This window comes from Anomalospiza imberbis, chromosome 2 (genome assembly GCF_031753505.1).
Source record: "Anomalospiza imberbis isolate Cuckoo-Finch-1a 21T00152 chromosome 2, ASM3175350v1, whole genome shotgun sequence".
Lineage (NCBI taxonomy): Eukaryota > Metazoa > Chordata > Aves > Passeriformes > Viduidae > Anomalospiza > Anomalospiza imberbis.
Genome location: NC_089682.1, coordinates 34,482,580 through 34,502,914, shown reverse-complemented (window position 1 = coordinate 34,502,914; position 20,335 = coordinate 34,482,580). Strand labels below are relative to the sequence as shown.

Genomic DNA, 20,335 nt, shown 5'->3' with positions numbered 1-20,335 from the left:
GAAAAGAGATTCCTGCCTGCATTTACCTACCAGGCACATCTGTACAGGTGCCAGAGAGCTGCAGAGCTTGCTTTTGGTGGAGAAAGCTGTTGTTACTTTCAGCTGTGAATGAAACCACTGGCCAGGGGTTCTCCCACCCAGAGTACAGCAGATCATCCAGTTCTACCTTCCTGCCCTGGGCAGGGATGCCTTTCATTAAACCAGGATGCTCAGACCTGACCCTGAACACTTCCAGGGATGGGATATCCTTCTCTGGGCAACCTGTGCCAGGGCCTCGCCAACTCACAGTAAAGAATTTTTTTTCTAATATCCAATCTAATCCTCCCCTCTTTCAGTTTGAAGGCATTCCCCCTTGTCCTGTCACTACATGCTCTTGTAAATGATGATGACATTTAACTTTTACAGCAAAGCTTATAATTTTTATCTGCATTAAGTGCAGTGACAGGGATTAAATCAGGATAAATTATGCATAAGAAAAATCTATTGCTTGGATAAATAGTAAGATAACAAACAGTATTTCAACGAATTATTTCTTGTCTAGAGGGGGTGCTAGAGGACTGCCTAAGCTCCCATGACCCTCTGAAGTGTGTGTTAACTTCCTGACAGGTATGGTAATAAATACCTTCAATCAATTTGTCTCTGCAGACCAGCACGGAAGTCTTTAAAAAGGTATTCACGAGTATTTCCCATTCCTGCTAGTTTTGCAGCCAGTCCCATGCGCGGGTTTATATCCCACAACATTTACTGCGAGTTAAAGCACCACAGGCATTATGTAAATACGTACTTGGTGAATGTTCATCCTGATGGCACTCAGGCAGTTGTGCTGAGGGTACTTTGTGGAGTTTTGGAGCTGAAATAACAGCTTGTCATGATTTCTGTAACCAGCTGAGGTGCAGGATGTGGTCTCGCTATTTTTAACATCTGCTGCTACACCCATCTGTAATAAGAAAACATCCTGTGGGAGTTAGCTTAGGTGATTCAAGCTTCTAAGTCCGGACAACTTCATTCTTAAAAGTTTTGTAATTCGTCAAACTGTCAGTACACAAGAATAAAGCTTTAGTAACGCCTACCTAACATCTTTTTCTGAAGTCATTAGCCAATGTAAACTAAACCATTAGCAGGCCTCTTTAGTAAAGGTAATTAAAAATACTTCTGGAAGTTCTCATGCGCTCGGTAATGATTCTGAAGATTTCTTTGAGGCAGCTTCAGAGGGACTCTAGAACAGGATTTTGGCCCAGGAAAAGATCGCGCAGCTAAAGCCCAGACACTGTTGTGTGTACGAAGCAAAATTTAATCCTCTGAATAATTTCAGCCGAGACACTGTTGCGTTCCTGATGAAATACACACAGGAATAACACTGGAACAGCGCCGTATTTCCTACTGGCCGCCCGGAAGCGTCTCCTCCCGTGACACCCAGCGCGGCAGCGACCGCCCCTCGCTTCCACCGGGCACATCCTGCTGGGAGGGGGCGGTCCGGCCCCATCCCGGCCCGGTCCGGCCCGGTCCGGTCCCATCCGATCCCATCCATCCCGCCCCGCCCCGCCGCCATCCCCTCCCGCCCTCCCGCAGGGTGAGTGCGGGCTGCGGGAAGGGGAGGGGAAGGAACGGGAGGGGAAGGAACGGGAGGGATGGCGGCGGGGCCGCGCGTCCCCGGAGCCGCCGCGCCCGCCTGTATTCCCGCTGCTTCCCACGGAGCGAGTCCCGGCAGCTGCCGGGCCGTGCGGGAACGCGCGTTGTGTCCCTGTGCGAGTGACACTGGCGACAACAGCTGCCCCCGAGCGAGGCGGGAGCGGGCCCCTTCTGCTGCTCGGTTCTTGCTCCAGCCCTGCCGAGAAGGAGCTGGGCGTGTGGGGAGGTGACGAATGGGAGCGGAGCCGGCCGTGCGCGCTCGCAGCGCAGGCAGCCGGGGCTGCACCCAAAGCAGCGGGGCCTCAGGGGGGCAGGGAGGGGATTCTGCCCCGTGAGACCCCGCCTGGAGAGCTGCACCCAGCCATGCGGTATCCAGCACGGGAAGGAGCGGGAGTTACTGGAGCGAATCCAGAGGATGCCACCAAAATGATCAGAGAGCTGCAGCAGCTCTGCTGTGAACACAGGCTGAGAGGGCTGGGCTGCTTCAGCACGGAGAAGGCTCTCCAGGGATGTTTTTGCAGCCTTTCAGTACTTAAATGCTGTAAGACAGACAGAGAAAAGGCTTTTTACCGGGGCCTGTAGCAACAGGACAGGGAGGAAAGGTTTTACATTGTAAGGGGGTAGGTTTAGATTAGATATAAAGGAGGATTTTTTCCAGTGAGGGTAGTGAGGCCCTGACAGCTTGCCCAGAGGAGTTGTGGCTGCTCCATCTTCTGGAGGTGTTCAAGGCCAGGTTGAGTAAGGCTTTGACCAAATAGATTGAGTGGGAGATGTCCCTGCCCGTGGCAGGGGGTTTGTGCCAGGTGATCTCTTCCAACCCAAACCAGTAGTTGGCTTGCAGTTGTGATAAATAACAAAGCACTACAGAGAAGCACGTGGTGTAAATGAAGCAGAGTTCTGTGAGCAGTACCTATGTGAATTTAACTTCATTAGATGAATCTGAGCGAGCTGAGAGGTTGAAATGATGGCTTTAGGTCTGGAATTCAAAACCATCAATTCAGGGTTGGTTGCATTTGTGTTCCTGACATTTGGGCAACGCCAGTTTTAGATCCTAGTGCCAGCAGCATCTTCAGATCTTGCTGCCAACCAGGGACTAACTTTCAGTCTTTAATTTTTTTAAGCATTCCCTTGCCTCATGTAGAACAGTGGCTTCCTGCTGCTGGGAATGTCCATCCTGCTGGGAAGGTGGTGATGTGAGTTCCCTCCTGCAGGACTGAGGTGACCACAGGTTACTACTGAGGGACAGGCTGCTCCAGGAACTGCTGATGAAGCATTGCCCAGGAGCTGGGGGATCAGCAAGGGTGTCCTGCTACACTGGAGAACTTCCTGCTGCTTGGAAATACCACAACTGGAGTTTAGGTTTCAGGATAAGGGATCTGTGCAAGTAAAAGCACCTCAGTGCATTGATAGCATTTGCTTTTGGGAGTAAAGGTGCCATTTTTACTCGGAAGTGAAAGCATCAGCATGTTCTGACTCCTCATGGGTTGGCTTCTCAGAGTGGCTCAGACGTGCCCAGAGTCAGTTTGGGTTGGCCAGCCCAGAGCTGGCTGCCAGGCTCTGCTGCTCCAGGGTTGGGGCTGGCTCATCCTCAGGATGCTTAGCTCAGCTCCCCAGGCAGGCTTCTACTGCTGCTCTGGGGGAGGAAATGCTGGAGCAGACTCAAGGCAAGTTTGTCTGCACATGGTTTAGACCTACTGCTAACTCAATTTATGCCTTAACATTCCTGAGAACTTGGCAGCTAAACCATTTGTGAATTGACTTTTTTATTCTTGCATAATTCTACACGACATACTGTGGAAAAACAAAGTAAATGACTTTCAGCTTTAAAATTAAATGTCTGTAGTTGTATGAAAGAATTATTTTTATTCTACATAAACCAAAGTTTGACAGCTTGGCAGAAATCAAAGCAGAATCTTGGCATTTTGGTTTTTAAACTGGTACATTTTACAAGTTTTAAGCTTGTAGATTTAGTAATTACATAGCATCAACAGAAAGGCCTAACAATGTTCCCTCTTTTGTAAACTGTTTCTGTTGAAGGAAATGTAATAAGAATACAAGTTTCTGATCCCGCTCCCTCTCTCCACCTCCCTCTGTGTGTTGCCACTCAATCTCTTAAAGCTGAGTTAATTAAAAAAAAAAATAAAAAAATTGGAAGCTCTTGCTACATGTCCACTTGCCCACAGGTTCTTTGTGTGGGTGGGTTCCTGTATCGGTAATGATCCATTGGGTTCCATGGCAGCTGGGAGCAATTAGTGAGCCCCTGAAGCCACAGCTGTTCCCGGTGTACTGTGATATCCCCCTGGATAAGGCAAGAGCTGCTGCCCTGGGCCTGTGTCCTCTTCATGTTGTGTTTTACTGATTGTTCTGGGTTTCTCTCCCCTTGGACAGGAAGATGCCCAAGAAGGGGGGGAAGATTGCAGATGCGGCAAAGGAAACACAGGCTCAGTGCAAACGGCCCAGGTTGGACACAGCTGGTTCTCCATCAGTCCTGAGTTTTGAGAGCCCAGACAGCCTCTTCAGGAGCCTGATCTCTCCCATCGAAGAAGAGGAGTTTTTCAGGGACTACTGGGAGCAGAAGCCACTGCTTGTTCAGAGGAATGATGCCCTAGCGGCTGCTTACTACCAGTCCCTGTTCCAGCTGTCACACTTGAAGGAGCTGTGCAGCCAGGGCCTGTACTACGGGCGAGATGTGAATGTCTGCAGGTGTGTCAATGGGAAAAAGAAGGTTTTAAATAAAGAAGGTAGAGTGAATTACATGCAGCTGAAGAAGGATTTTGACCAGAAAAAGGCAACAATACAGTTTCATCAACCTCAGAGATTTAAGGTGGGATTGTTTCTTTGTGATTAATGCCTGTTTTGTAATGTGGTGTGGCTTTTGCTGTGTGGCACTAGACATGGCTTTATATCTGCCCCCAGGGGAGGTCGGCATTGATGACCTGCTGGAATCTTTACATGAACTGTATTCAAACACAGTTTATGCTTCTGCACTGCCCATCATGTTTCAGTGCTCTGCAGTAAGAACAAAGTGTGATTCATGCTATAATGTTTTTCTGTAATATTTAGTATGCTTTTTAAATGCATATGATTGATGATTAGATCTCTGTGCTTAAATTATCTCTTCTGCCCCACTTTTTCCTTGTGCAAACAGGGCATTTTGTACCCCTTCCCTTTAATCAAGTAGTACTTGACTACATGTTAAGTACTTCCAGAACACTCCACCATTCTTGCCAATGGATTAACATTGAATTGCACCATGGAAGTGACCCCCCCCATTTTAGCTGAGTGTCCTCAGTTTTTGTGTGTGAGAAGGAGACAGTGGTGCTGCACTCTTGTAAAGGACTTGGATACTTGGAGGTACTTTGATTTAGGTAGTCCTTTTTTGTCCCTTTTTAGGCAGTCTAATTGTCAGGGGGGCCCAACTAAGGACCCAAATACACAGCTGAGTCCCACATGTAGTGCCACTGACTGATCTCAGTTGTTGGCATCTCCTGATGTTTCATACCCGTGTTGGGTATGAATGAGTAAAGTTTGTACTCGAATATTCCCAAGCAATTGGAATCACTTATAAAAGGTGTCTAACCTTTGTGTTATTTTCTTTGATGCAGATGGGATGATGGGTCATTTATTCTGCTCTGTTTCGCCTCATTTTTGCCTGGTTTTGTATGCTGAAGTACAGGGTAGAGAGCAAATATCAGTGTTCTGTTGGGGCACCAGAGTTTTTGGCCTACCCATTACTTTCATGGCAGATCTTCTTTGCCAGTGCAATGCTTGCCTGGAGGAGAAGCTGCTTCCCAGGTTGTGTATTCCTGTGGGGATGTCACTGTTCTTCCTCAGTGGTGAGCTTGGCTGAGCCCTTCAGTAGTAACAGCATCTCTTTTTTCTTTTTCTTTTTTTTTTTAATAGGAGGAGCTGTGGAAGATTCAGGAGAAGCTGGAGTGTTACTTTGGGTCTCTGGTGGGCTCCAATGTTTACATCACTCCCCAGGGGTCTCAGGGCCTTCCCCCTCACTACGATGATGTCGAGGTAGGACACCACCACCTTGTCTGTGGGACCCTTTGTGGGCTCCTGGCAGTGGATGCCTCTGTTTGTGCTTCCACCTCTTCCCCACAATAAACATTCTAGAAAGAGTTCTGGTTTTCCACTGAAGACTTAATGTAATTATTTGCAAGTGCTTCCTTATGTATTTTTGCTGAAAGTGTGCTAATAGTAATGGCTAAGTTTAAGTGACTGGAGAGGAACAGGGATTTCCAAATTCAGGATAAAACAGATCACACTTCACAACTCTTCTCTCTGTTGTCTCTAAATAGAGTACAAGAATTTAGTTCAAGTACAAGAATTTAGAATGTTAATTTCTGCATTTACATATCTAAATGTGAAAGGAATTGTCTTTGCTGTGCTGGGGAGTAGCTGGGAGCAGGGAAGGGGAAAACCTGTATTTGTCAGGAAAGCAACCTCTGCCAGTATTTCTGTCTCTGGTTCTGGCTTGGTTCCACAGACTTGGTGAGTCAGAAGATAAATTAAAATACCTGATGAGCTGGATGTGTGAGGGGCAGCAGGGCTTCCGTAGGCCACCCCAAAAAATTTGGATTCATGGTCTTTTGCAGGTGTTCATCCTCCAGCTGGAAGGAGAGAAGCACTGGCGGCTCTACAAACCAACGGTGCCTTTGGCTCGGGAGTACAATGTTGAGCCAGAAGATAGGATTGGGAGTCCCACACATGAATTCATATTAAAGGTATTATAATTTAATTGCTTCAGGTGGTCTGGGCTGTGGTAGCAAGAATCATGCTTGGTAGGCTCTTAGAAGTAGCTGATGAGACCAAGTTTAAAGACCATAAGTTTAAAATGGAATTAGAGTTCATCAGTATTGCTCTACAAACTTTCTCTTTGTGCTGGTGTTTATAGGAAAAGGCATGAGTAAACTGATTTTTTTTCCTTTGTGGAGGCAGTTTCATGTGATTTGCATTTCTTTCTTGTTTCAACTTCCCCGATCTGTATTATTTTCTGTGGAGTTATTTAATTTACATAGGTGAGAAGACAGGGGAGGTTCTACTTGTTTTTTTAAGTGTTTTAACTAAAATTTTCAGACTATTTGACTTTTCTTGTGAAACACTGACCAAATTCCCATGGCACTGAATTACCAGCAGATTCATCTTAGCTGCTTTGTCCCCTTCATGCAGCTCAGCAGGACTGTGCATGTTCTAGCTTGCTAAAAGCTCGTGTGTGCAGACAGGTGCAGAGCAAATATTGACAGTAGGTTGCTTTATGTTATTAAAGTGTACATTGGATAATTGCTCAGTTTTGTGATTTTTAAAGAATATTTATTGTCAGTCTGTTTGCTCAGAGTTATTTTCTCTGGACTACAGTAAGGTGTGACCAAGAGGCCTAAATGTATCAATTCTTTTTCACTTTCCTGCAGCCAGGTGACTTACTGTACTTCCCAAGAGGGACTATTCACCAGGCTGACACTCCTCATGGGATCTCCTATTCAACACACGTGACCATCAGCACCTACCAAAACAAGTAATTCCTCTTTATTTCTTGTTTTGTATGGCTTTCCTTTGCCAGATGATGTTTGTGAGTTGTACAGACCTGAAGCTGGTGCTTCAAAGAAGTGATGTCCTATTTCTTAAAAAAAATAGCCTTGCAATGAGCTCTGCTTGGGTCTTTCCTGTGCTCATCCCATTCAGCCCTTGTGTGGTTTGTTTTCCTGTGGGTGTCACAGGGATAGGGCAGAGATGTGGTGACATGGAATATAGGTAGATTACCCCACTATTACATAGGTGCCCTGCTGTTAGGGACAGAATCTAAGTGTTGAGGTAGCAGTAATTGAAGGTTTGGGGGAAGGAGGGGAAGGGAGACCATTGTTGTTTGAAGCAGCCTCTTTGCCAGGTTTTCATGCAGCAAGCTTGATTGCTTTTTAATTGCTTTATTTATTATTTACCAGCTGGAGACTTTAATGTGGAAGATAATGTTACAACTGCAAACTCACTGCTGTCTTTAAAAAAAAACCCTCACCAGTGGCTGAAGTTGCTGTTCGTTTCATAATCCAGATAAAGAGCCATGGGTTATTCCTTTCATCAGGTTTCCTCCTGTATTTCATGGTCACCCACACCTCTTCAGACAAATTCTTCCATGCAAATATTCTCTGCTAATCTGTGTTTTTCATTTTCTACCCTATGCATGAGAGTCAGATTTCTTTTGACACAGGTCAGGTCCTTGTCCCCCCATTGAAACATTATCTCACAGGGAAAACTGCTGCTGCTGTCACCAGCTCTCAGGTGCTGGGCTTGGAGTTACTGGCCTGACTTGGGAATTGGGAAGGATTTCTGTTAGCTGCAAAACAGGGCAGAACAAGTCTGGGCATATTTTAGATAACTGGGATAAATCTCTAACCACCAGCTGTGCCACTGTGGAAGCCCAGTCAGTGCTGCTGGTCACTCTGCCTGTGGCCAATGTGCACAGCAGGGTTTGTCCAACTGGATCTGTTTGGATTTATTGGCCAAGCAGTGCTGGGAGGCCAAGGATTCAGCTCCTTCTAATGGGATTGCTGGAGATTTGCAGCCTTGTGTGGAGCCAGTGCAGTTTCTCCATGGCTGCACCAGCCCAGGGCCAGTCCAGTGCGTGACTTGTCAGGAGCACACTCCTCAGGGATGTCTGTCATGGCTGAGCAGAAGAGTAGGAAAAGCTTCAAGACTGCTCTTCTTCCAAGGTTAAAAAGTGGAATCATCTTCCATTAAGGTTATTGGCAATGAAGTGTAAGAGCCTTCTCTGCTCCTGCTGTCAGCAAGTGTAGGTAAAATAAGCAGCACTCCTGGTGTTTTGATTTGGCTTGTAGATGGAAGTATGATGTGGAAACATTTCCTTGGAAAATTGAAGAATTTGAAAATAGCTGTGGAGGTGGCACTTGCAGGTATTTTTAGGCACTAAGACAAAAGGGACATCTCTGTTGAAGCAGAGTTTGTGTGGACCAGATCCCAGCAGGCAGAGAGGCGAGCACGTGTGGGATAAGCAGGAGAGTTTGGAAAAGCAGTGAGTAGCTGAAGGCATTTGCTGGCAGATGGAAACTGGTGGGGGCAAGAGGAGCACTAAGAAGTAAATGTCCAATTCCTTTTACTGTCCAGAGATCTTTCTTCCCACTGGGTAGCAGACAGTGAAACATTTGAGTAGACATGGGAAAAAAAAAAGAGACTGTAATAATTCTTTTATATCTTAACACTAGTTAAGATATAGGAAAAAAAAGTAGGATGTGTATTTTATTTCAGTGCAACTATTTCAGTAATATTTTTTCTTCTTCCTGTCCTTCAGCTCTTGGGGAGATTTCTTACTGGATGCAATTCCTGGCCTGGTGTTTGATACAGCAAAAGAGGACATGGCACTGAGGACAAGCATTCCAAGGCAACTGCTCATGGTTAGTAGGTGGGACTCGGGGAATAATGGTGCATCCAGGTGATCTGTCAGACAGAAAAAGTTCTGACAGGCCAAGCTTCTGAATCTTTAAGTCAGTGAAGCTGTGAATCGTTGTGGGGCCATCTTAAAGTCCTGTCCTGCTGCTTTAACTTTGATATGAGAACAGCTCGTGGGGAATGTGTGAAGGAAAACAAAGCTTGGTTTGGGATTAAGGAAAGATAAGAGGTGTGTCCAGATTTTCACTGCTTTGCTGCACTGCTTTAGGCCTGGTCTGTTCAGCTTGAATTCTCTGTGGATGTTTAGCAGGTGAACACAGCTGACTGCACCAAAAAGCTGAGCAGCCTTCTGAGAAGGCTTGCAGACAGTCTGGAGAGCTCCAGGGAACTGAGATCATCCGACATGAAGAAGGATTTCATCATGCACCGGTTGCCGCCGTGCTTGGGATGTGACTCTGATCCTTTGACTCCAGGTAGAGTTTGAACTTCCCAAAACTGGCTGATGTGATGGTAGTGGCCAAGTCTGCCTCTTAAAACTTGTAGCATTTCATGGCAGGCCAAGATCACAGTCTAGGCTTTGTGTGGTGCCTGGCTGTGTGTGTGTTTGCACACCTGTCTTGGTCAATTCCCAGTGTCTGGCAGGAGAGATGACCCCTTTCACTTAGACTGAAATAAAGGTTATCCTAGAATTAAAAAATCTTTCTCATTGCTCCTTCCACCACAAGTTTGAGAACTTGTGGCTGTGGAAACACAGGTTAACAAAAAATCTGGCTAAGAGAGAATGGGTAGTGCACGGGGGGCTCAATTTGTATGATGTCTGGTTTTCTTCCTTTTTTCTAAGGGAGAATTTATTCTTCCAGGTGGGAAAATGCCAAAAATAGATAGCAAAATCAGACTGCAGTTTAGAGACCATGCTATCATCACTGTGGAACCAGATCAAGAGAATGCTGTAAGTATAAGAAGCCCCCCTTGTATGCCTGGGGTGGGGAGTGGGAGGCATGTGAATTGTTGCACAGTTGTGCTAAAAGGGTTGTGCAGTTCTGCTTGGTTGGATCCTGCATCCCATTATTGCTGTTAAGAGATCCTGGGGCTGTTTGCTGAGTACATTCCAGCCTTCTGGAGGGAGGTACAGAATTATATTGTCTGTGATTCTGCATGGCTTTTATCTGGATCACGTGGGGTAAGTCACTGCAGCAGCTAAAATGGCTCTTGATAATAGATTATTCTTTAATTTCTTTGTATTTAAGAACATGAAGAAATTATAAAATTAGGGTTCCTGAAGAGAGGGAATTCTTTGGGTTGCATTTAGTCTTTACTACTGAGTTATCTCTGTACCTGGTGGGTGACAGTGGAACTTAGTAATGGTTCCACAACATAGATACTGGCACCTTGCATCATTCTGTGTTTACTCTGCTGCTTATCTGTGAGGGTTTATTAGTATGAAATTGTAGAAGTGCTTTTTTGTTATCTTAGTTTAAAAAAAATGGGGGGAGGGGAAACACATACAGAGGATGGATTATCATGTAAAAGTTTTTTTGGGTTTTTTTGTGGTTGGTTTTTTTTTTTTTCCTTTGTGTGAGTGGAAGGTGTCCCTCCAAGAAAAACATACCAGAACTTTCTGATTTTTCTCCTCCATTTTACTTGTGTCCATATTGCTGTGAGACTGTGTAGGGTTTGGAAACTCTTTTCCCAATTTTATTGCACAGCCTTGACCAAGGATTGATAATGGGCATGTGATTTTTAAGAGACAGATCAGTCTCTGAGATTTATTGATGCACCCCTGTTCATTAAGACTTTTCAGGAGAGGTGCCTTAAATGGCCTGTTTTCTACACAGCATCAGTCCTGTGACTCCAGCAGGGTCAGTTTTAAGGCAGAAAGTTGCAAATGGATTTTCAGAGGTGTTTTGGGGAGTCCCTTCTTGCTGTGGGAGGTGGCTCTTGGGTCAGTCCATTGAGGTGACTTGCCTTCCTTGCTCTAACAGTGGCCTGTGGAATTAAGGAGCTGGCACTGGAGTGAGGTGGGTGTGAGGATGTGGAACACCTGTGACCATTTTCTTCCTGCTGCCTTTTAGGATGACATTCGGAGGGAGATGGTTTATGTGTATCATTCCTTAAAGAACAGGAGAGAAACTCACATGATGGGGACAGAGGATGACACTGCCAGTGAGGATGGCCTGGCACAGGTTTGTTCCTGCAAACACACCTAAAATTTATCTTACCACTGTGGCTTTGGCTGTGTTCTTCAGCACCCAGCGTTTTACAGCCCATTCCCAGAGTACCAGGATGAGCTGAAGCTGCAACACAGGCAGTGAATAGTAGAACTAAGTAAAGTGATCTCATGCTTAATTAACCATTTGAGATGCTAGTGGGATGTCTTTGTGCATGCCCCGTGGCCCAGTTAGCAAAGCTGCTGGAGCAACTAAAAGCTTCTCTTACTTGTGTATCCTTCAGCAGGTCCTGTCTGAGGCTGCTGGAGGTGTAGCACACATTCCATGGGGATCACCGCACCTCATTTCTGTCATGTTAAACCTGTGTTAGCTCCTGTATGCACTGCAACACCCTGTGTAGGGCTGCTTGCTTCAGCCTGGGGCAGGTCAGCACTGGGACTAAAGACCTCACTCTTCTAAAATGTAATTCAGGTCTGCACAGACTCCACCAAGGAGGCAGAACAGAGCACAGCCTGGCTTTGGCTTGGCCATTGCTACAAGGCTGTTATTTTCCTTTTGAGGTAAATCCCACTGCTCCTCTAGAGCTGAGGCTGGACACTGGTACCTGAGCTGCACATACATATCTCCAGGATCTTCCTTCCTGCCCTTAAAAAAGAGTTTGGGAATGAAGGTCCTCTGTGCTTCTCTGTGCCCAAAGACTGCAGATGTCAGCTAGAAGTAAAGCTCTGTGACCTTGCTAAAATAATGGCAAGGGTTAGCAAGAGGGTAAATTTAAAATTATTTTTTTTCTTCTGTGTGGAAACCACAGGAAGATGTCACATGTGCCATAACATCCCTACCTTGTAAAGTGTGCTACAGCACGGAAGAGTTACTTCTAAGTAAAATAGATCTAGGTAAAACTGTAGCTTTTGAGGCATGCTGTCACCAACAGGAGTGTGCTGTGGGACTGGAGCACATTCCTGCTGCTCCCTCCCCACAGCCTCACACTGGTGTGTGATAAAGTCACTACACTTTGCTGAGGAGCTTTTTCTGTCTCTTCCTTCCCAGCAGATTCACGGGCTGCGGTTCCCTTTGTCATACTTGGATGCACTGAAGCAGATCTGGAGTAGCAGCAGTGTTAATGTTAAAGAGCTTAACCTTACCTCAGATGCAGAGAAAGAAAACCTTGCCTTGTCACTCTGGACTGAATGTCTGATTGAAGTTCTTTGATGCTTTTGTGAATTAGCTGCTTCTGGCTATTAAGCATCTCTTCAGACCAAGGTTTATTAAATTAGGTTTTTTTAATCCATCCAGCCTCTGGTTTGTAGTGCTAACAAAGCATTGCAGTATCTGTACTTTGCTGCTTTCTGGTGCCAAGTGTTAACTGTCTTTCCACACTTCTGGGAAACTGGGCATGGAAAAACAGGTAAGTGAGCCACAGCTCAGGTCTGTGGCTGGATGAAGTCACTCCTGAGTGCCCCCAGTGCTGTGGTGTCCCCTTCCCTCTGGGGAGCTGCTGGGCTGTGGAGGACAGCTAAAGTTATACATGGAACAGGCTCCAAAACCTTGGGCATAAAACATTAACCTGTTTTTTTTTGTTTTTTTTTTTTCATTTGTAAAGTTCATCAGCCGGAAAAGCTATTTGATTGCCCTGACAGAACAAAAGCTTCCTGGTAAAAGCTGTGTATGCTGTTCCCACAGGGAAGACTTTGCCCAAGAAAACCCCTTTTCCCTCAGATGCTGCCATCCTTGGAATAAACAAACAATAATATTTATCCTCTACCTCCCTCAGCACCAATTTCAAGTGAAAGTAACCCAAAAGCCTGTAGCTGGAATCTATATCTTCAGTATTCTCTTGAGTGGGTTTTGATGAGTCTGGTGCAGTTACTTTAATACTTCATTGATTTTTAATGTGCAATCTCATGTGACAACACATTCAATATACTTATCCCCCTTTTTTGGCCATTGGAAAATAAATATTTTTATAGGAATGTGCTCAACATCTGCTGAAAACTATTATTTAGTTTGTTTAAAATGAAACCAACCAGCAAAATGTTTCTCCTAAAAAGTTTTATACAGTTAAAATATACATGCTTTAGCATTTTACATTCAAGGTCTCTTAAGTACAAAAGCCTGCTTTACTTTCTTATGTAACACTGAGACACCAAGTATGATTTAGTCATTCTTCATTTAAAAAAAACACAATTTTTTACACAGGCTTTTAAAATTTCATATGGAAAGTCACATGCAGAACACTTGATGTACTGACTTATATGGAAAAAAGCTTAGTAAGTGCTTTAGTTGAAAAAATATATACATACATTTGAGGATCTTACTCAAACAGCAGATTTATGATAATTTTAGAATGTAAAATAGTAAGTGCAAGTAGATTTTTTTTAAATAGTACTAGATAGAACTCAATTTCATACAAAAATAGACATCCATATATTTTATTTCTATGGCAAACTTAAGAGTTATGTCTTTGTTTGGGGATGATCCTGTTTGAGTGCACAGCTGGCATAGCTTTTGCAATCTCAAATATCTGTCTTCAGCTAACCTGAACTCTTTAAATAGTCCTAGAAATACATACCCTGAATGTACAAATGCTGGAAAAAAATATTTTCAATGAAGATTAATTTAGTGCTGCTGAAGCCAGGGAGCTGAGGGACTTCTCTTCCATGTCAGGTGTTCACAGTCTTCCAAGGGGCTGTGGTTGAGCCAGGAAAAAGCTTTTCTGGCTCTGTTGGAGCAATAGCTGTGGTTGCATAGTGTGGAAATTGAGGATAGCCCTGGGACTCCAAGCTCTGGACCATCAATTGTCCTTGGTGCCCCTGACATGCATTCACGCTGCTCTGGGAACATGAAGGCAGCCCTGGAATGCAGGCTGCTGGCACCTTTGGAAATACATGCCAAGGTGAGTTGGTTTTGGTGCTGTTAAAAGCAGAGAAGGCAATGGCTTACCAGTATCATTTAGGGGGTGAAAGGCCCCTGTATTACCTCATTTCACATGCTGAGCTGGAATTCCAAGGTGTTCCTTGGTTCAGTTCAAAGGTGTCCTTATGAACAAAATAAATTTGATTTATATGAGAGACATGATTCAGGATCGCTTGGAGCCTGAACAGTTTCACTTGGGACATAAAAGCCCAACTCAAGTTCCTTGAAGCTCATCCGTGCATTCACTCCTTGGTGAGCTTCCAGCAGTGTGAGAGGGAGGTAAAGACAGCATTTCTGAAGAGCCTTTCCCCTCTTATCTCTTGCACTTTCCGTGCTGCAGAACCTCTGCCTGCTCTTTTGCAGTTACCTTTCATACTTCAGGAGAAGGGTAATGGTGACTTTCACAGGAACAGCCTCTGCAGATCAGCTTCCCTAGAGAGAGACATTGGATCAACCTCCCATCTTCCCGATTTGTGCAAAATTCAGTTCTTTTAGGAGCTGGTGCTTGGCATGAAGGAAAATAGAGAGGAGTTGCTGCTTATGGTTCCAGTGGTGTGTGACTTCAGTAGTTGGGTTCTTTCTTCCCCTCTACATGTTGGTAGCCCACAAGAAGTCCATCAGTGGGGTGGATTTTACTCACAGTATTTCAATATCCCATTTCTGTGAAGGTTTGTTTTCTATTGGCTGATTCATAATGATGTGATTCTTGTCATAGTAATTTCCTCCTTAAAAACAAAAGGAAGTCATGAAGGAAAAGCTTTTGAAAGAAATACTCATAAAAATTATATACAATCTTTGAGAAGCGTGACTAAGTAGGAAAATCAGCTGAAAAATAGGAATTCCATGAGGTAGGGGGCTGGTGTCTGCAACTGAGCAATGACAATTTTAACCAGCCTTCTTTTTTAAACTCGTTTTCTCTTTTTGAGCTAATCTGTGGTTGATTTTCCTTCACCACTTTGTCTTCTGTAACTTGCACTCCTTCCCATCTGCACTAGTTAACTCCCCAAAGCATAACAGTTCATCTGATCAAAATAAACCTCTGGAATCAAAAGAGAAAGGTTCCTCCCTGCCCTGTTGTTTCTTGTCCCACTGTCAAGCAACTGGACAGGAAAGGTAGGATTCAGTTTCTGACCTTAAGTACAAAGGGAAAAAAAAAGTGCTGGACTATGAAAGTTAACCTTAATCAAAAAACACACTTAAAACCTGTGAGTTTGAGAGTTTTTGTTTTTAAATACCTTTAATATCAAGCACCAGTTGCTCACTGAGGTATGAACTGATGGTTCCATCCTCATTGAGTCTCCACTTTTGCCTGTCCCTCCCATGTTCTGTCCAGAGGGCAACTTTGGCGCCAGGCACATCTCTGCCCCCAATGACATCCAGACAGGTATTGTTGGCCTAAGAAACAGGGAGAGCAGTGAGATCCAGGCCACAGAGCTCAGTTTTGTGCCTGATTTGTCGCAAGCACTGAGCATGTGGCAGTAAATCCTGCTGTAGTTGGTAAAACCCTGGGAAGCAAGCAAGGAAGAGAGTGTTCAACACGCAACTAGCTGCTTGATCAAATGTGCTGGTCTATGGTACTTCATTTTTTTAATATTAAACCATCAGCTTAAAAAAAAATAACAGAGCATCAAGGGGAGCATTAATAGAAAACCACTCAAACTCACCTTGGACTTGAGGAGCCCCTGGCAGTAGTGCCAGAGCTGGGAGTCGCTGCGGCTGCGTGGGGCCGCGCACACTGAGGTTGCCCGGATGTCTGCCAGGCTCCCAGCCACGGTCAGGTACTTGCCATGGGCCCTGTTCCTCACCCTCAGGTACACTGCTGGCTGCAAGGGGGTGAGGGGAGAGATTTACAACACAGAGATCAAGCCAGTCGAAGTGAGAGGGCCTCCCATCCTCCCCTCCATCTATGCTCCATTTTTGTTCTCAGTTGAGGATGCGCAGTTATTTTTTGGTTGGAAACCAACGTGCATGTGAAGAACAGTGAGTGGTTTTTCACATGCAGATGGGCAGCTATAAACAGCAATGGCAGATAGGTCTTTTTTCAAATAATGTAATTATGGCTATAGAACTAATTCCTGTGATCTGCAAATATGCCTAGTTCAGCACATTCCAAGGGCAGTAAAAGGGCTGTACTCTGTAAGCTTTTAATTCTTGGGACACAAAACTTACTGAGATACATATCCAGCAACCTCAGCCCTCACTAACTGGAATACATGGCAGAGAAACGCACCACTGTTTTTGAACTTACATGGAAAAACAGGGCACTGACCTGGTATCCCTGTTTATTGGTTTACTCAAAAAATAAAGAGGATTTTGCATGGCTACTGCAGGGTTTGAGCTTTTGCTCTGTTATTCACTAATTTCAATGCAAATAAAGAGCAGGGAGTTATAAAGGGCAGCTCTGTTGGAAGCCCAACTCCAGCACAGCTTTTTTTCTGGGAGATTTAAATCTCCTTTTTTTCCATATTAAAACAAACCCTGAGCTGCAGACAATAAGACCTCTCTCCCACTAAGCATCCATAAACAAAACCTGTATCAGTACAGTGTTTAGTTACTCTTTGTGGTTTAGAGACCTCAACCTTTGAATGAGACTGAAATTGGAATTACCTGGGGTGAGACAGAGAGGGAAAACCTGATGGGAACTGCATGAGCTTCGCCTCTTTTGGAAATTCAGGCTACAGCACAATAAAATTCGCTCTTGCTTCCATTTATGTTAATTATGAAACAAGTCAGTGTGGAACTGATTTCCTCATTATATTGTTATATGGCAAAAATGTAAAAATAGAGCATCCACAGAACATGCTAATGAGCAATTCAGAAAAACAAAACTTGGCACCAAGATACTGGAAATTATTTCCTTTTAGGAACCTAACACAGATCTCAATAACTGCTACAAGAGGCATTTTCTCCTTCAGCAATCTTCCAGTGGGTCTTTCTGGCTGTCATCATTAGGCCTGATTTAAGGAGTACAACACACCCCAATGTGCTTGGTGGTAGAACTGATACCTGTGCACAAACCCCTGTCCATAAAACCCCCTTTTTCTCGCTCAGTCTTACAGTACCTGCTTCACAGGACGAAGGGAGCCAATCACTTTCCAGCCACTGTGTTCACTCCAGTTTGAAATCTCCCTGGGCTCCAGCAGAATCTGCTTGCCTAAAAAATTGCATCCCTCGTAGGCAATCCACCTGAATACACAAAACAGAACGTGAAAGGGCATTTGTTATCCACAGCAAAACTAAACTGCAGGTCAGAGCTGTGCTCTTGGAAGCCCCCAAAGCTCTCCACAGTGATGCCTCTTCCTGTGCTGCAAAATGCCATCCATTTCAGTGGGATGACTGCCTTCTGTTGAAATTCAGACCTGTTTTCTGTCTGTCTGCCTAAAACTTGCAGATTACACTTCCCACCTCCCTTCTCCCCCTCCATTTTTTCCCCACAAAAAGGAGAACCTCTGCACAAGCCCAGATGGGAATAATGCTGGTTTCAGCCAGACCCGTGTAAAGAAACTAGGGAGCCACACTTGCAGCTTTGCCTGGTTGTGCACATTAAGAGAGGATCTCATCTGATGTTTTTGTTACAGTTAAAGCTTTTCATACAATTCCACTTGTCTGAAAACACATTACAGGTATTCACTTCAAGCCCCACACCCTGCTCCAGCAGATTTTCCTGTCATGAATACACCATCGATGTGGCTGAGTCCTGTAACACCCAGTTAAAGCACTGGCTCATACAGACCCCTTGTTATCTGGGCATCTGCTCAGTAAATGCTGCTCACAAAGGCAGCCTCAGGAGCACAGATCCCTTCTGTTTGTATCAATAGCACATTGCTGTGTGGACAGTGACTCCTAAATGCCTGACTCATTAACTCCTCTGAGCACAAAGGAAGAGCTGGTTTCCCAGGTTACCTGTTGTAGAGGTCAGCTGCCAAGAACATGAGGGATAGCTGTGCTCTGAGTCACTGAGGAAACACCCACAGCCTCACAGCACCTGGAATTGCTTTTGCCCAGTGCCCACAACTCAGAGAAACTGAGCCGTGCTCAGGGCTCCATGGAGGCTCAACTCTGCCAGCTGTGAGCTGCCTGGCAATGAGGCTGGGTCCCTTTTTCTTCAAACGAAGTCCACACCTCCTGACTAACAGGTATTCAGGGCAGCCTGAGTGCCCCTGTGTCTTCCTTATACTTTGAACACATTCCTGCCTTTTTTTCCCCTTGCAATGGTTTCTGACAAGTCACTGAGAATTCACTGTTAACACTGCTCTTGGAGCATGAACAGTCTCACGTGGAATGCAGTTTCAAAGCAGACATTTATAGGAAACAGAGAGGGGAAAAACTTACAGTGATCACCATCTTAAGCCAGGTTGGGCTCTTGGCATTCAGTGACACAGGCAAAAGCCATCTCTGCTCTCACACAGGCTGTGCCACCTCTCCCACACCTCTGAGAACCCCAGCAACCTTTGCCAAGGCAGATTCCAGGTTTGTGCCTTACTGAGATGGCCAATTGGCTCAGGAAGAAGCCTTTTACATAAATCTTTGCTATTTGCCTAAAGCTGACAGCAGGCTTTGGGACCAGGAGCCAAAAAAACCTCTAAGTCTGCCTTCCTGAACTCTGAATCCCAGATAAGGCAAACAAACCCTCTAGGACATCCCACAATCAATTGACACCCTCAGCCTTTAGGCTACCTGTTGCTGTGTGGGAGGGGGACAGGCTGTGGAAGTCTCTTGTGAACTGTTAAATACACTGCTATACTTTACTTAACAGGTGGGGTGTTCTGTGGCTAACACAGCACATGGTGCAATGCAAATGACACAGGTAAACCATGCAAAATCAACACACTAAAAATCAACACACTAAAAATCTCTTGCACAGTTCAACTCAGCTCAGACTTCCCCCTCAATGATTTTTGCTTTGCTTTTAGTGAAGATGTGCAACACAGTTCTTCACAACTCAGAACAGGTTTTTATCCTTCACCGGTTCAGGAAAAAAACCCACAGTGCAAGCATGAAGTGTTTGAGATGAAACAAGGATCAGTGCAAGATGGGCTTCCTCAAACACAAAGAAGCTGACCAGAGGGCACTAGAACTGAAAGCCAAGTGCACAGGTGAATTTGCACACATGCTTAGAGCAAAAAGCATAATTTTAGCTATGGATAATTTTTCATTATGAAAGTTGTGAGAATTTTTCCTAATAAAGCCCTTTTGAATAGGGCCCATCCCAAAACATTTATTTTTTTAGGGCAACTTAGGTCTTGCAAACTTTGATGGGAAAGCTTAAGAAAGACAAAGGGAGGAATGCAAAGGGCCAGACCAAAGGCCGAGTGTAACCCAGCCATGGCAAGAGATGATGCAGTGCCCATTGCTGCAGAGCTGCTGCTTTGCAACCAGCATTTAGCAGAGTCTGAAGCTGGGGAGCCTCCACAGCTGTGTTACACCATCCTTGGGAAAATCTTTACTCTCTTTCCTAGGAAGCATCGAAAAGAGCTCAGAGGAAAACCAGCCTTTCTGCCCTGAACATCCCAGGGACAGGGAGGCACCCAACCAGGCTTGGACACCCAAAAAGAAGCAGAAAGATGCAGGAGGGGCTGGCCTGTTGCACCCACTCTCCTGTGCTTTCTTGCCACATGGTCCCAAAGCCATCACCCTTCCTTCTGTCAACTACTGGGGCAAAGGAATTGAATTTCCAGACAATGCACACTTCTGTATTTTCAGCAAAGGTTCAGGATGGAAGTGGCACAAATGTTGGGAACTGTTGTGAACTGGGAAAGCTCTGTGGGGAAACTTATGTTCTCTATTCTCTCAAGAAAATTAAAGCCTTGCCCATGTGGAAAAGGTGGGGGAAGGTCAAACATAAACATAGGAAATGTGTGTCCCATTAGGAGAACAGCAGTTTCCAGCCACTCTCAGTTGCAGGATGAGACTCCACAAGTTATTTGTTGCTGCTGTGGGTGTGGAGGCTGAAAACCTGGCTGAAACTTGGGAGCTCTTCCAAAAGGAGAAAGGGAGAGATGTGGAAGAGGTTAGAAGGTCACTTCTGCAGATGTAAAAGGTTTTCACAGAAGAACCTGGGTGTACATTCACACTCCTGGAGAAGGTTAAATAACAGAAGCAAATTACTGTTCCAGCTGACAGATCCACCCTGAGCTCCTCTCAGAAGCTGCTGCTTCTCTGGCAGCCAGTCAGCCCATCAAGCTTCCCTGAGCCACTGCAGTAGTTTAAATCACTGCAGT

The 20,335-nt window shown here is 45.0% G+C and overlaps 2 protein-coding genes across 3 annotated transcripts in view; one reads left to right on the top strand and one right to left on the bottom strand.

Annotated features, from left to right (window-relative positions):
- Nucleotides 1–3,964: 3,964 nt before the first annotated feature.
- On the top strand, nt 3,965–12,489 carry RIOX2 (ribosomal oxygenase 2). 2 transcript variants are annotated; one of them, XM_068180476.1, is made up of 9 exons: nt 3,965–4,453; nt 5,533–5,652; nt 6,234–6,362; nt 7,047–7,150; nt 8,936–9,038; nt 9,341–9,506; nt 9,894–9,982; nt 11,106–11,216; nt 12,249–12,489. In XM_068180476.1, exons 1-9 carry the CDS (start codon nt 4,022–4,024, stop codon nt 12,408–12,410), a joined length of 1,416 nt encoding a protein of 471 aa, XP_068036577.1. In that variant the 5' UTR covers nt 3,965–4,021; the 3' UTR covers nt 12,411–12,489. The 2 variants fall into 2 exon arrangements, with proteins under 2 accessions (XP_068036577.1, XP_068036578.1); XM_068180477.1 differs by having other exon boundaries at nt 3,966–4,453; nt 12,252–12,489.
- Nucleotides 12,490–14,743: 2,254 nt separating this feature from the next.
- CRYBG3 (crystallin beta-gamma domain containing 3) overlaps nt 14,744–20,335 on the bottom strand; it is a 79,721-nt gene continuing 74,129 nt past the window's right edge. The window contains exons 19-22 of the mRNA XM_068180475.1: nt 17,177–17,300; nt 15,779–15,937; nt 15,350–15,509; nt 14,744–14,839 (exon numbers count right to left, since the gene is read on the bottom strand). Of these exons, the coding sequence (XP_068036576.1) occupies nt 14,751–14,839; nt 15,350–15,509; nt 15,779–15,937; nt 17,177–17,300 (532 nt within the window). The 3' untranslated portion in view covers nt 14,744–14,750. The remainder of the gene's footprint in view (nt 14,840–15,349; nt 15,510–15,778; nt 15,938–17,176; nt 17,301–20,335) is intronic.

Bases quoted from the DNA above. Each gene is read 5' to 3' on its own strand.
- RIOX2 (XM_068180476.1), top strand. From the start codon at position 4,022: ATGCCCAAGAAGGGGGGGAAGATTGCAGATGCGGCAAAGGAAACACAG. The intron at 6,363-7,046 runs GTATTATAATTT...ACTTTCCTGCAG, and splicing joins CACATGAATTCATATTAAAG to CCAGGTGACTTACTGTACTT. The intron at 7,151-8,935 runs GTAATTCCTCTT...CCTGTCCTTCAG, and splicing joins ATCAGCACCTACCAAAACAA to CTCTTGGGGAGATTTCTTAC.